Genomic DNA, 14,855 nt, shown 5'->3' with positions numbered 1-14,855 from the left:
GGAAAATGGAGTTATTGGTCAAGCAACAAAAGTGGAAGGTGGCGACTTCACCTTTGACCTTCTGACCTCAAAATCTATAGAATTGCTGATATCTATGAAAGTTAAGTATCATACACACCAAATTATATGAGCCTAGATTAGTTAAACTGAAGTTATCGCGTTTACAAGTACTGCAGAAGGGTAAGGTGATAACATGTCACTGTGACCTTGACCTCTGACCTGAAAATCAAAAGGCTTCCTTGGATCTATGCTAGTATAATACAAACAAAATTATATGAGCCTAGATTAAGTTAAACTGAAGTTATCGCGTTTACAAGGACTGCAGATCGAAGGGTAAGATGAACACATGCCAGTGTGACCTTGAACTCTGACCTTTTGACCTCAAATCAATAGGCTTCCTGGGATCCATGCTAGTATCATACACACCAAATTATATGAGCTTAGGTTAGGTTAAACTGAAGTTATTGCGTTTACAAGGACTGCAGAAGGGTAAGGTGATAACATGTCACTGTGACCTTGGCCTTTGACCTTTTGACCTCGAAATCAATAGGCTTCCTGGGATCTATGCTAGTATCATACACACCAAATTATATGAGCCTAGATTAAGTTAAACTGAAGTTATCGCGTTTACAAGGACTGCAGAAGGGTAAGATGAACACATGTCATTGTGACCTTGACCTTTGATTTGTTGACCTCAAAATCAATAAGCTTCCTGGGATTTATGCTAGTATCATACACACCAAATTATATGAGCCTAGGTTAAGTAAAACTGAAGTTATCGCGTTTACAAGGAAAAATTAACGGACGGACACCAAGCGTGATACCATAATACGTCCCGTCGAGACGTGCGTACAAAAATTCGTTAGTTTTACATCTCAATATCAAGAATAAAATTACTGAAAAGCTTGTTCTTTACACAACAATCATACTCTATATTTGTTCAAATTACAATTACATGATATTTAAAAACAGCCTGTGTTGCTAAGCAATTGCATCAGAATTAGTCTCATTAGATACACCATATACTATCTAGAATAAAGGTGTACTACACTGGGTACTATTGAATTCAATTTAAAAAAAAATTAAACTAAAATAAGTGGCTATAGACATTATCTTTTTTTTATAAAAGAGTGAGAGTTTTTACTTCCATTCATACTGATTATCTATTTATTAATGTTTTATTTCTCTAATTAGAGGTGATCCACATTCTTCAACAATGCTATCTAAAATAGAGATCCATGATGACAATCAATTACTACAGCTATTGTTATAATCCATACTTATTTCATTTTCAAACTATTCAAAATTGGCTGAAAATATTAAACAGTAATTAAGCACCTTGTCAATGAATTATGAAGACCATGTGATGACAAAAAATAGTTCAGTATTTTTTTAATTACCTCAATTTTCACATGTCCTACTAAATTCTTTGCATTACACTTCTTGGGCATCTCTCGTATAAACATGACCTCTGTCCATAATGTAAGAAAAGGGACATGTTTGGGCAGGGGCCCCTTCAGTGGAAATATTATTACAATATTACAAGTTTTATCATTTTAGAAGAAATGCAGACATTTCAATTCTGTAATTAAATTTCTAAAATGGACCCATGCGTATTCATCATTACTGCCTGAATGAATGGCCTACTCTCAAAACACCAGGGATATGATTCTTTGTGTCCATTACTGTCGCATTAAGATTGCACTCAACAATCATAAGTACATGTACCATACATGCGAACCGTGGTTTGTATATATTGACCCATATTGTGACCTAGGGCACTGGCGGATCCAGGGGGGGGGGGGGCACAGCCGGCCAATGCCCCCCCCCCCCTTTGAGAGGCACAATTAAAATATGTAATGCAAAAAGGCTGTTAAAACAGTGTGCCCCCCCCCCCCCCTTGATAGTGAAGACCTTTTTTTTCTTTTTCTTTGTCAAATTTTTCCTAGGGAAAATGTGCCACCCCTTTTGGAAAATCCTGGATCTGCCCCTGACCTAGGGTTTCATCTAAAATCTGGTCTATGGATAGCCACTTGTGACACAAACAGTAAAAGGTCACATTGAATATCACGTCTTCATAACTGTATGGGAATAGGGAAAGAACATAGTAAACATAAGAAACATAACCAACAAAGTTTGGGAATATTTGGCTTGGAAAACCAATTATAACCCTTGGTCCAACCAAGGGTTATAATTAAGTATTGTTTTGTATCACAATTCAATGGCAAAAAGAAGCTGCTGAAAACTGCTGTATCACAATTCAACAGAAAATGCTCACTAAAAGTTGCTTGAACATATTAGAGATTATGATTCCAGAGATCACTTTATACCAATGACTGGTTGTTAAACTCCATATGCATGATTTGCCACTGACAATTGGCTGTATCAGTAGTGTAACAAGGACCTAAAATGACTTTACCTTGGCCTGCTTCAGGTTCAAGCTAAAAACAACATACTTGCTTCCATGTAGTATGGCATGCTGTTGTGTCATGTATTTTGACTACTAATTGTTTGGGTAGTCCCCATATACGCATTAGTATACACTGTATGCAAGCAAGCAAGAATCCAATGGCCAGGATGACAACATATCTGTAAGGCAATTAGAGATGCTGTTCCAATGTGTTATGCACAATGCATAATATCAATGCCTTTGTAGACCATTCATGGTGGGCAGCATCCAAAGTCTGTTGACTTCCAACATTTCTCCTTGATTGATCCAGGAATTTCAGTTGGATAAAGAAAGAGGCGATAAGCCTTCATTATACCAGTCTGGGTCTTCATTGTCCATTATCTCACCTATGCAGGCTAATATCTTGTTCTTCATGTATCATGGTGTCATCTTGGTGATGATCCACACTCAACCTTTTCTTTTGATACTGTGTCTGCTGCCCTCTCTGGGCTAACACTGTCATCACTCTTCAGTCTCTTGGTATTGTTTTGAATAAAGAACTTGTCTCGTATTGCATTGTGTTCACTGTACTTGTTGTCAGATATTGTAGCCATGGGAGTAGAGGCATCACTGACCTGAGAATAAAATGAATTATAAGTGTCAGTGACAGAGGATTTTGACAAGACATTTGCTACCAGGAACAGAGATATAACCACTTATCACAAAGATGTGGTTTCAAATTGTGGTCCAAATATGCAAATATGTGAAATATACACCAGCCAGTATCCCTCAACATGTAGAATGATAGATCCCCCTTCCTAACAGGCCCCTTCCTGGACAATGGCCTATGGACAATTATGTACCAATAAAAACTATCCTATTCCATCACCTTTATACAAACCATATAAATTTTTTTTAAAGTGTGAATGTGTTGGGATAAACTGTTATAATGCTGATTTATGATTTGAAAATGATTATTTTCAAACTTTTGTTTTCTTCTCTTGCAGAAGTTACATATATCAGCCAAGTTAGATATTTATCTTCTTGTTGTTACATGTGTTTAAGAAAACATTTACACAAAGGAGTCAGCAACGTATCATTTTTACTTGCATGTTGCTGTTTGCAGGAGTCAGATTTTTTTTTTTGGTAAATCACTTATTTCAAAATTTTTATTTAATTTATTTAGTTATTACTGTTTTTATTCATTTATTTATTTATTCTCTCTTCATTCATTCATTCATTGATTTATTTCAATTTATATATATATATATTTTTTTTTTTTTGGGGGGGGGGTTCCTCGGTGGTGTCACTTCCTATTTTAAGGCACAATGCATGATCATTCCCAAAGTAAAAAATATGCCCTTTTTTGCGTGGTTTCAAGTACATTCTCAGCAATTTTGACCCCCCAAAATAAACCAAAAAAAACAAACAGCTGCATTATATCATTTGGTAAAAGAACAATGGGATCAAAGGTCCTTTACCCAGGGAAACCTGTTAGGCTATACATGAAATGTAAACAAACTGGGATCCAACCTGATTTTCGAGCGGAGTTGTCAAATATTTGGGGGCAAAAACATGACAAAAATGTAAAACCAGATTGAATTAAGTGAGAAATTGGTAAGATTTCTAGAATTCCATGTTTTGTGTTGACAAAAAATATACCCTTAAAAAAAAATACCAAGTACATCGTGGACAAAAATAGATCCTTTAAAAAAAAATTGTGTACATTTAAGTTCCTGAATATACTCTCAAAATATACCCTTTTTTCACAAAATAAGGAGTCATGAATACATGGTCAATATGAGTCACACCACGGGGGGGGGGGGGTTCTAATGGACATTTTGTTAACATTTAATAAATTCAATTATATGTAGATGTACATGGCAAATGAAACAAATACAAACAAAATTGACAGTGACTCTTCTTCTTTTGCATCCAAAACCCACAGGTTCAAATGAATGTCAGGTGTTTAGGCAGAACTTGGGACACTGCACAGCCTTCTTATTTGCAGCCATCAGATAAATGAAATTGACACAGACATTTACAAGAACTTACATGATGCATTTTCTCCATTGTGATAAGCCTTCTACTCAGAGTACTGTTGAGCATTTGTTCATCATTCGAAATAATCTCTAGACATGGATGGTGAGGTATCTGATCTTCAGAGTATCTGAAATGAGTCAATGTGGTTTATATTCAGGACAGTTATCCTGTACTGCAGAAGGAGTGGGAATTCGTCTTAAGAATTTGGACTGGTTATCATACATGCATAATTTTTTTCATACACTGCTTTGCTTTGCATGATCATTGAAAGTTCATTAGTGTTAGTAGAAGTTATGTAAAACGTCAACTTTTGATCTCAACACACTACAAAATTTTCTTGAAAAATTACGTCAGTAATGTGGGCCTGAGAGCTATATTGGTGGCCACTATTATTATTGTTGTTGTTAAAATAATTCAATATCATGTTGATGAAGGCTTCAGTGGTTAGCTGAAAATTTTTAAGGAAAAAAATATTGCATGTTGAGTTCATAAGTTTATAATCTTAATAGCTTTGCTTGGTTTAAATATTTACAAAAGGGTAAGATATAACATATCAATAACAGAAAACAGAAAAAAAAGATAACCTCTCTGGCTATATGTGTATTTGCAGGCCTACCAACATTTGAAAATGAAAAAAGGAATCCTTATCATTCCTAATTAAGATATGTTTAGCATTCTTATATTCAAACATTGATAAATTACAATTGTTAAAAACTATATTATTCTTACACCTATACACACATCCATAACCCACCACACAAATACATATATGGGCGGATATATCTTTAATCTTAATAAACAAATGGAAAAAAGGAGTGCTCCGCTTTTTGGTTGATAAACAACTTAAAAACTAGCTAACTCCTGGAAAAAAAAGTAGTTCGCAAGTCTGTATTTAAACCAGAAAAATTGTTTAAAAAATTGTATTCTATGCTTATTTAGATAACAATTGTTTTGTCAATCATCTAGGAAATAACCCTCCTACTATGGAATGCCATTGCTGATGGGTTTTTTTAACTTCTTTCACAACCTTGTAAAAAAAATCCAGAATAGCAACAAAGAAGCTTGGTTAAAAAAAGGTAAATTTGCCCTAAACAACATTAAATTATCTATCCTGAATCAACAAGGTACAAGTGCTGGACAGGGAGCCGCGGTACTTCGAGAGAGGTGTGAAAGAGGCCATCTACATCCGGGTGTTCAGACCTTCTCTTAACAGAGACGGGGGGGCGATACAAGCTTCCGAATGTCTACGACCCGATCATCGACCATTACGTCACTAAGGTCAAATCGGGTCACATCGCTGACGAAGGTTGCAGTTAGCAGCCGAAAATTTAGAGGTAACTCTTCGTTATTTTCTGTTTTTTGTGTTGTGAACCAAAGTTCAACAAAATTGTTATCTTTTACCAACACAGATGAACTTTCATGATCGTATCCTGAATCAAGATAATTTGATATTCAATAAGGATCCAAATTATTTGCATTAATGTCATCATGACGGACCATAATACTGAAAATGGCAAGTAATCTGATATACTGGTTTCTGTTCTGATTAATAGCAAAATGACCACATTGCAGATGACTCTACTGTAATCATTAATACTTACTCAGGTCTGTAAATTGGCAACCAATATACAAGCCTTCCATGCAGCCTGAGATAATGAGCTGAGAAATTAAGAAGATCTGTGAATATGTCTGAGAGAAAGTAGCTTTGTGTTGCTGGTACATGGTAAGAGCATCTGTAAGAAAACAATGAGGAAATATCATACAGTGGATTAGTACTTCAGCACTTACAGTGAGGATGAATAAAACCTGAAGGTCTCCTCATGATCCATTCAACTTTTGTCTTGTATTCAATAAAAAATTAGTAAAGTGGATAAGACACAGTACTTTGAATGGCCTATTACTGCATACAATATGGCATGTGAAATCATGGTACCGTAAGTATTCTCGGCGGAATAGAAGCAAAAGTCCGGGGTGCGGTTTATCCACGGTGATAGGTCTGAGCCAGACTCAGCCGAAAAAAAAACCAAGTCCATTTCCCCCTGTAAAAGGTTATTCCCAGAGAAATCGTTTTTGGTAATTTTATATCTATATATAACATGATATTTGATGTCTGTTATGATGACAAGGCTAGAGAAAGACTCGAGAAGATCATAATTAGCAGCCTGTTGTAACCACTTCCGAACATGTGCCATAGACGTCTGCCAGTTCACAACACATCGAGTGGCCAGGCGTAGCCGCCTAGGGCAATGTCGTTTAGAGGGGTATGAGCCGCGGGTAATGGGAAGCGATTATTACGATCTTAATCAAATATTGTCCATAAAAGTTTGATTAACAAACGCACCTACCTTCATGACACTAATTTCAACTTTACTCTTAAGTCATTGATTTAAAGCAGCGAAGTTCCCTGGCTAAGTTCAAACAGACGCCAAGCATACTTGGTAATATTTTGTCACGGCCGAGTGAGAGTGAGAGCTTGCGTGTATTGTGGTTACAGTGCAGTGCGAATTAAGCTGGCGCTATTCATTTTACCCTCCCCCGAAGTCCCGTTACGAAATTACTGCCCGAGCACGTCGCCAGCTTACTTTTTCTTTCCTGTTCGCTTTTCATAAGATACTACCACACACGAGAGACGGCACGAAGCCGTAAAGAACTACTGAAAAATGCCAATTTCTTTGTTTTTTTAACCTTCCTGTAATCCCGTTTCCAAAATCCATGCTAAGACATCAAATGCTAGACAAATTCTGAAAGTGATAGTGAGGTTGTGATGCGGGAAATGTGAATGTTTCTTCTTCTCCTACGCCGAGAAAGACACGGTAGCATAATTTGATATCGTGATGTACCGTATCGTACTTTGCAATGTACAAAAACGGCAGTGCTGTGTGTACACTGTGTGGTGAGTGTGTAAGTGGCCAATAATGTCCGAACCTTTCTTTCTTGCTATCATTTGTAGATGAATTGATCAAGAACAGCAGATTTCCGTATACCGGTAATCTCTTTTGATACTTTGAAATTTTTAACTTAGTTTTCGTTTCTTGGTACCTCAAATATGCATGTAAATGTGAGAAGGATTTAGAAAGAGAGTGTGATCCACGGGTGCGGTTTATACATGTAGTCCGTTACTTACGGTATCTCACGTAGATAGATCTGCCATGGTTTGAAGGTAGAAATATTTCCCACAAGATTCATGCACTATGAAAGTGAACGAGTATGATATCATAATATAGGGGCAGAAGGCATATTGCCACAGTTATTCAGTTAACTATTTCTGCCCCCTGGCATTCTAGTGGTTAATTTCTATTCCTATTGTTCATTCTTTGATACTTAAATTGTACGTATTATTTATGTAATTTTAATTTTGCTGAATAAATAATAAAAATAATAATATGGTAATGGTAGCCAGTGGCGTGAAATCTTTCTAAAAATGAAGGGACTGAACCAAGGCATGTGGGAGAAATTATGTTAACAGTCATGAGTGACTTTGTTTCTCTCGGTGGTGTAACTCTCCCCCCACTTTCATCTGTACATTAGTGAGGGCACTTACTGATCATCACGTTCACCTTGATCTTTATCTCCTCCTACTTTCCTTGTCTTCTCTCGTATACCATAGGGGGCTGAATAGATACAAAGAAATACAAGTGATAGAAGAGGTCAGTGACCTATCTCAATTTAATTAAGGTTAATATAAATTGTTCTCTTCCCCGACTGATGGGTTATGCGGACTGCTTGAGAAATAATTATGCATCAAAATATGTATTCAATTTCTTGTATGATGTATGCATTAGATGTGCTGAATGAATAAATAATAAATTACTACTTCTTGACAAATACAATTCAATGTGAATATGTTGTAGTAATAATTTGAGAAAATCAAAACCAAGAAAAGTTTTAGCATCTGACAACCTGTCAGACATCAAAAGTTGATAAAACTTTCTCCTGGTGTGTGGTGGTTTTACTTGTTTAGCAAACCCACTTTATAAAGTGTAAATCTGTCAAATACATGTATGAAAGTAAGAAATAGTGGTATCATCAGCATCAAAGCAAGAAGCCAAAATCATTGATTTTTTTAAAACCAGATTTACAGCAGAAAACTCTAACCCTGGTACTCTTGAAACCATTCAATAGAGGGAAAAAACAAATTCAAACTTGAAAGTATGAATGTAATGCCACACCCTTTGTTTTTGCCATTATTTAAACCATTTCAGTTACACTATAAAGCTATTGCACAAATACCAGTATATTTGACATGGTAATATGACATGTACATTTGACTGCAGGCACTCTGCAGAATATGTTTCATTTCTATTACTCAAAACATTTCTCTTACACCTCTTAAACCTAAATGCAAACCTTATGTCTTTATAATATACATCCTTGAGATTTATGTGGACGAGGCTTAATTATGGACTGCTGAAAACTTGCTTACGATCAGTAATGATAGCATCAAACAGAGGCTGCTCCCTCCATATGTTCTTTGAGAAGTCTGATATAAGTACATCTACATAGCGATGGCCAAGGCCATACTGCTCCAAGTTGGCACTTATGTTCTCATCTCTACCTGACATAGTTTAAAAGGTGAAAAAGAAAGAGAGAGAGAAAAAGAGAGAGATAGAAAGGGGGAGAGGCAGATAGAGAAAAAGAAAGAGAAAGAGCAAAGGAGAAAGAAGATGGGATGAATGAGACACATTAAATGATACAGTAAGAGAGAGACAGATATATAGAGAGGGGAGAATGGGCACAAGTATATCAACAGTAGTTTATTATACACTGCTATTTAATCAGACTCAACTAACAAAAAATAAATAAATAAAAGTACAATACCAGTATATCATATGAAATTTTGATTTTCTGATGGGAATAATTGTGCATTACCTCACTTTTTCTTCTTTAGCCATAGATATGATGATTGCACTTTAGGACATTTCATAAAATAATTCTGTAGGTCCTACACCCATTATTCTACCATTCTATCTTCACGTAATAAACTGCTCAAGCCATAATTTGAGACTATTACAACATTTCATGTCAATGAGAAAACAGAGAAAAACTGATTCAGGAAGGTTCCACATGTAGGAAGTTGATCATAAATACTTTTTTTTGCTACCATCTTAATTTTGGTTCCAATAAACGATCTCACCTCTATATTTAGTCTTGGACTGAGCCCTACTAGACTTTCCTCTGCCATGGATGATGTTATAACTAATATCACAACCTGCTACGTAACCACCAAAGTGAGCTGCTGCTACAAGAAGACTACCTGCCAAAAACAAATCAAAGAATCATCAAAAAAAGAAGTTAAAAAAAACCTTCAGGGGCCCGTTACGATCAAACACAATTCACGAAAGTCAAACGTATCTTGATTTTCATCCAATCAAAGAGAATTTTACCCAAAATTTAAGAACCTCTCACTGACCTTGAAATCTCATTGGCAGATTAAGATTTTTTAAGCAGTCATTCTGCATTGCGTAGAAAGAAGCGCTTTTGGTGAGATGTCCTAAATGCATATAATTTGGCAATAGCAATTTGATATTACAATGCTTTTCAGTAAGAATTTCGGGTTAAATTTGGCTTTCTAAAGTGAAAATGCTAAGTAATGAATTGAATGCAATTAAAGTGATCACAGTTTTTAGCCAAGTAAAATAATTAAGAAAAGTTCCGCTATTGGTGAGATGTCCTAAATGCATATAATTTGGCAATAGCAATTTGATATTAAAATGCTTTTCAGTAAGAATTTAGGGTTAAATTTGGCTTTCTAAAGTAAAAATGCTAAGTAATGAATTGAATGCAACTAAAGTGATCACAGTTTTTAGCCAAGAAAAATAATTATCAAAAGCTTCGCTTGATCCCAGTGTTGCGTTGCATACCCAGAATTCTCCACATTCCCCTATATTTGATACAGAGATTACCTGACTTACATTAGTAAAGTACATGCAAAAATACAAGCATGAACAAAAACATAAGCATCAATTCTCCATACTGAAACTTTTCCCTCCTTTCTTTCATACCCTGAAGCCTTACCTGTTCCAACAAACGGATCAAATATAAAATCACCATCATGTACACCAGCTTGATTAGCCATGAGTAATGAGAGTAGAGCATCCATACTGGTGTTACCAATGAAATGACGTGTCTTTACAGAGTAATGATGGGCCAACCGCTTCTGACCATCAGATATCTAAAAGAACAGAGACAAACACAGTCAGAGACGTTGTAAAATGTGATACAAATACCCAACTCTGATGAAAAAAAAACAAGTGTTAGAGGTAAAAAATAAAAATATAAGACATAATATACTCTCACTCTAACTGTACACATTGAAAGTTTTCCCATTTTAAATATGGTGGTGTTGGTGATAAAATATGATGAAACAAATGAACTACAAAGTAGAGAATGTGTTGAAATATTAGTTGCAATGTATCTACCAAATAATTAATATTATAGCAAATAATTTCCAGCTTTGGGGAAGACCTGTCAAAAATACAAAATACAAATACAAAATACAAAATAAGTTGGTATGGAACTACCCCACTGTGTTGATGGACTAATGCTAAGAAGCACAAATAGCTCTGTTGTACGGCACATGTAATCCCAGGTTCCAGGAAAACATGCCGGACATGGCAGTGTGGTATTTCTCACATTCTTATCTATGATTATTCAAAAGAAATACACACAAAAATGATTCTCATGAATATCCTTTAACATTTATATCTCCATTAGTAGAGGTACGGGTCTGGAATAAGTATGATGTATATCTGGATATTTTTGGCCTCTGCCCTATCTGCGATTTATTTGGGTCTGCATTGTGCTGCGATACAACATATCTACAACCTTACCCATCGTCCAACAAAAATGCGATGTGGTTGATCAGGGGCCTGGTTTGGCTGGACACCGTAATCTTCAAAGATATAGAAGACTTGATCAGGGTCTCTCAACTTAACTGGTCCTTTCAAAGGCAGATGCCCTTCCAACCTCTGGTATAAAGAAAATGAACAACTAGTATCAGATTCTAACAGCACACATTAATACCAGGTGCTATATTAAATACAGTTGCTGATGAGTTCATGGACAAACAACCAAAAAGGTCCCTGCCCCCCTCCACAGCTCCAACATCTAGCTTATCAGATAGTTTACCAAAAACAATTTTCTTACTTGCAAAGCACTGATGTTGCACACATATAACTATTTTGTAAAAATGAAAACTGAAAAGTTAAGACTTCTTATTTTGAATCCAATGTTTTAATGCATTTCCAGTGTTAAACTTGTATGATTTATCTTTATTAATTTAAATCAACTTGCTGTTGAGGTGGACATGGGCCTTTAAGGTAGTAGACATAACAAATATCTGTCAATCAATCCACCTATACCTACCTTCATAACATCTAGTTTATCAGTATTAGTGAGTTGCTTTCCAAATGTGTGAACCTTGAAACAGAATGAGATATCTTCCTTGCAGTATTTCTCCATCTCCTCCTGAGAGAAGGCATCTAATCCTGCACAAACCTCGCTATACGTAGAACCCTGGGCCCATACTTCTATTGCTGACTTGGCTAAAACGCTTCGGTTCATCAGCTTCTGCATGCAGTCTGACGATGGGAGACCAATCTCTAGAAAAGGGCTCTAAAATATCAAGGATATACATGTATTTTGTTAACTTTTTTTATCTAGACAGCTAGCCATAAAAATCAATCCAGACCATTTAGAATTCAATATCAGAATTATATGTACACATAGCGATCTGTCAAAAATCGTTGTTAATTCATTGAAAGAAAGTTAATGTAAATGTACTAACTGGAATACAATTATGTAGATTATCATTACTAACATATGAAAGGAATAGCTTGTTATTAGGTTCCCATAAAAGAAACATACATGCATTGGTTACGGTAGTGAATGAGATATGCTTTTAATCAGTTGCAGTTGTGTTTAACAGGGGCTTAGCTGACCTTACAAATTCAAATTAGAAAGGCTATGTTCTAACTTGTATGATTAAATCATATTGCATACCTTGTCTTCATATTTGCGACTTGTCAGATCAGCTTGGATTCCAAGATGATTCACAAGAGACTTGATTTCCTGCATAACAAATTTGTAAAATTAATGAAAATATTTAGGATTATGATTTTATTAAAGTTAGCAATTAATGTGGTAGTGACTTCTGTCAGTCACAATCTATCTAAGGTCTATGTTGAAATGACACACAAATCATGCATTGCCACTGACTTATTTAATCTATTACTAAAGACAGGAGGAATAGTAATATCAATTAAGTTAAGAGTCTAGATGCTTGTCAAAGATTACAGATAAACAATAAAGATAAACATTTACCTAATGCAGCATTAACATGTCAATGTGAGAGATCTATGATTGAATTTATGATAAGTGTTCAGTATAAAAATACAAAATGATCCACTACCATGGTTTTAGATGTCTATATGAACATCAAATTAGTGGGAGTATCTTAGACTTAACCCTAATTCTCCCGGGGGGGGCCATAATGGCCCCCCCCTCAAAAATTTTCGCGATATATCTGCGGCGCAAAAATTTTTGACCTCGCCGCTCTCTGACTTTTTACTTTTAAGTCTCGCGCAAATTTTGAGACCGAATTTGTGACGCCCGGGTACGCGGTTACGACATTACGCAACATTACGTAAGTGCATGTCAGACCCAAAATTGCTCTTAAACGTGATTTCATGTACAAATCCAATGCAAATTGTGTATTTAGCCAAAATTCATAAATGTATCATTATTTCTACTTTTACTGATTAAACTTAATTAATTTTGCCTTGTTTATGATCAGAATTAAGTCTGGAACGATTTCCATCGAAAAACAATACAAAAACAAAGAAATACATAAGAAATAAAAAAACAATAAAATAAATAAGAAATCGGTCTTTGTACCAGAATTTTTTTCATTCACAATTGTTAGGAATGCTATAAAGAATATTTTCACGAAAAAATAGCATTCTAGGAGCTTTATTTAGTGAATCAGAGCAAAAAGTATGATTTCATGAATAAATTAGCATAATTAATTCATATAAAATAAAAATATAAGAATTCAGTGAAATTTACCAATGCAACTGCGTAGATTATGTCATTCTCTACCATCATGCAAATTTTCGTTGTGATTGCGCAATCCGCGGCTGAGATCTTAATCCTATCTAGGCTGGGGGGGGCCTCCGAGGCCCCCCCCCCCTCAACGAGTCGCGCGATATTTTTACCATGCAAATTTTTTTGACCGCGCTGCTCGTTGACTTTTTACTTTCAAGTCTTGCGCAACTTTTGAGACCAATTTTGTGTCACCCGGGTACGCGGTTCCGAAATTACGCAATGTTATGTAAGTGCATGTCAGACCAAAAATTGCTCAAAAACGTGATTTTGTGTACAAAGTCAATGTAAATTGTGTTTTCAACCAAAAATAAAAAATGTATGATTATTTTTAGTTTTGCTGGTCTAAATGTATGTATTTTATGCTGTTTATGATCTTAGAAGAGTCCATAACAAATTTCATTGAAAAACCAATAAAAAACAAAGGGTCCAAAAAACAAAGAAATACATAAGAAATTGCAAAAAACAATATAATACATAAGAAATTGATCTGATATCACAATTTTTTTCATGTAATCTTGCTAAGAACACCTCAAAGAGTTTCTATGCCAAAAATTAGAACATTTGGAGCTTTATTTATGGAGTTAGAGGAAAAAGTATGATTTTGCATACTAATTATGCATAAATTAGCATAACTACTTAATAACAATTCCCATGAAATAAATTACAGTACAGTTTTTAAGATTATATCCCAGACAACCTGCGTGCCAATTTTCGGCGCGATCATGCGGTCAACGGCCGAGATCTCAAGGGGGGGCCTGGGAGGCCCCCCCCCCCCGGCCATATGAACTCCCAAAATACCCCGGCCTAGATAGGGTTAAGGGGGGGCCATAATGCCCCCCCCCCCTCCCCCCGGGAATGACAAGAATTAAAATACCCCGGGAGATTTAGGGACAATGTGGTACTCCAGGATGATAAAAATACAATTTAACAGATAAGAGAAAATAGACCAAAAACCAAAACGGCGCATGCACGGGGATCTCGGCTCAAGAACATGAATATTCATGAGTATTCCTACAGATCGGGATCGTTTCGCTATTTGCATAATGCACATTCATTTATCAGATCTCGATCTGTAGGAATACTCGTGAATATTCATGTTCTTGAGCTGCAATCTCTGTGCATGCACCAAGTGCGTTTGCGATGTTTTGGAATCGGCAGTGAATAATACCACTGAGGAAATAGCAACTGGCTTTAAATCACCAATTTTGAGACTGATAAAAGCAAGGACAAGGAGTGAAACAAGGTGAAATGTAAGATGAGTTGTTATAGATCACGTGTAAGGTCATGTTTTGCATGACTTGTTGTGTTTAACAATATA

General features: G+C 35.8%; 1 protein-coding gene across 1 annotated transcript; it reads right to left on the bottom strand.

Moving 5' to 3' along the window:
* Positions 1–905: 905 nt before the first annotated feature.
* Positions 906–13,112, bottom strand: LOC129256787 (tRNA (guanine(10)-N2)-methyltransferase homolog). Its single transcript, XM_054894954.2, has 10 exons — positions 12,434–13,112; positions 11,798–12,046; positions 11,263–11,400; positions 10,448–10,604; positions 9,567–9,686; positions 8,856–8,987; positions 7,974–8,043; positions 6,034–6,165; positions 4,445–4,559; positions 906–3,024 (listed from the first exon to the last, which is right to left on the bottom strand). The coding sequence occupies exons 1-10, from the start codon at positions 12,506–12,508 to the stop codon at positions 2,836–2,838; spliced, it is 1,377 nt and encodes a 458-aa protein (XP_054750929.2). The 5' UTR covers positions 12,509–13,112; the 3' UTR covers positions 906–2,835.
* Between the last annotated feature and the right edge of the window lie 1,743 nt (positions 13,113–14,855).

The sequence above is a fragment of the Lytechinus pictus genome, chromosome 1, assembly GCF_037042905.1.
Source record: "Lytechinus pictus isolate F3 Inbred chromosome 1, Lp3.0, whole genome shotgun sequence".
Lineage (NCBI taxonomy): Eukaryota > Metazoa > Echinodermata > Echinoidea > Temnopleuroida > Toxopneustidae > Lytechinus > Lytechinus pictus.
The sequence above is the reverse complement of the archived record's forward strand: the minus strand, read 5'-3'. Positions and strand labels throughout refer to the sequence as shown.

Coding starts and splice junctions, on each gene's coding strand:
- LOC129256787 (XM_054894954.2), bottom strand. CDS start 12,508: ATGCAGGAAATCAAGTCTCTTGTGAATCATCTTGGAATCCAAGCTGAT. Junction 11,401..11,797: donor ATAAACTAGATGTTATGAAG/GTAGGTATAGGT, acceptor TCTTTATACCAG/AGGTTGGAAGGGCATCTGCC. Junction 10,605..11,262: donor GCATTTTTGTTGGACGATGG/GTAAGGTTGTAG, acceptor CTGTTCTTTTAG/ATATCTGATGGTCAGAAGCG.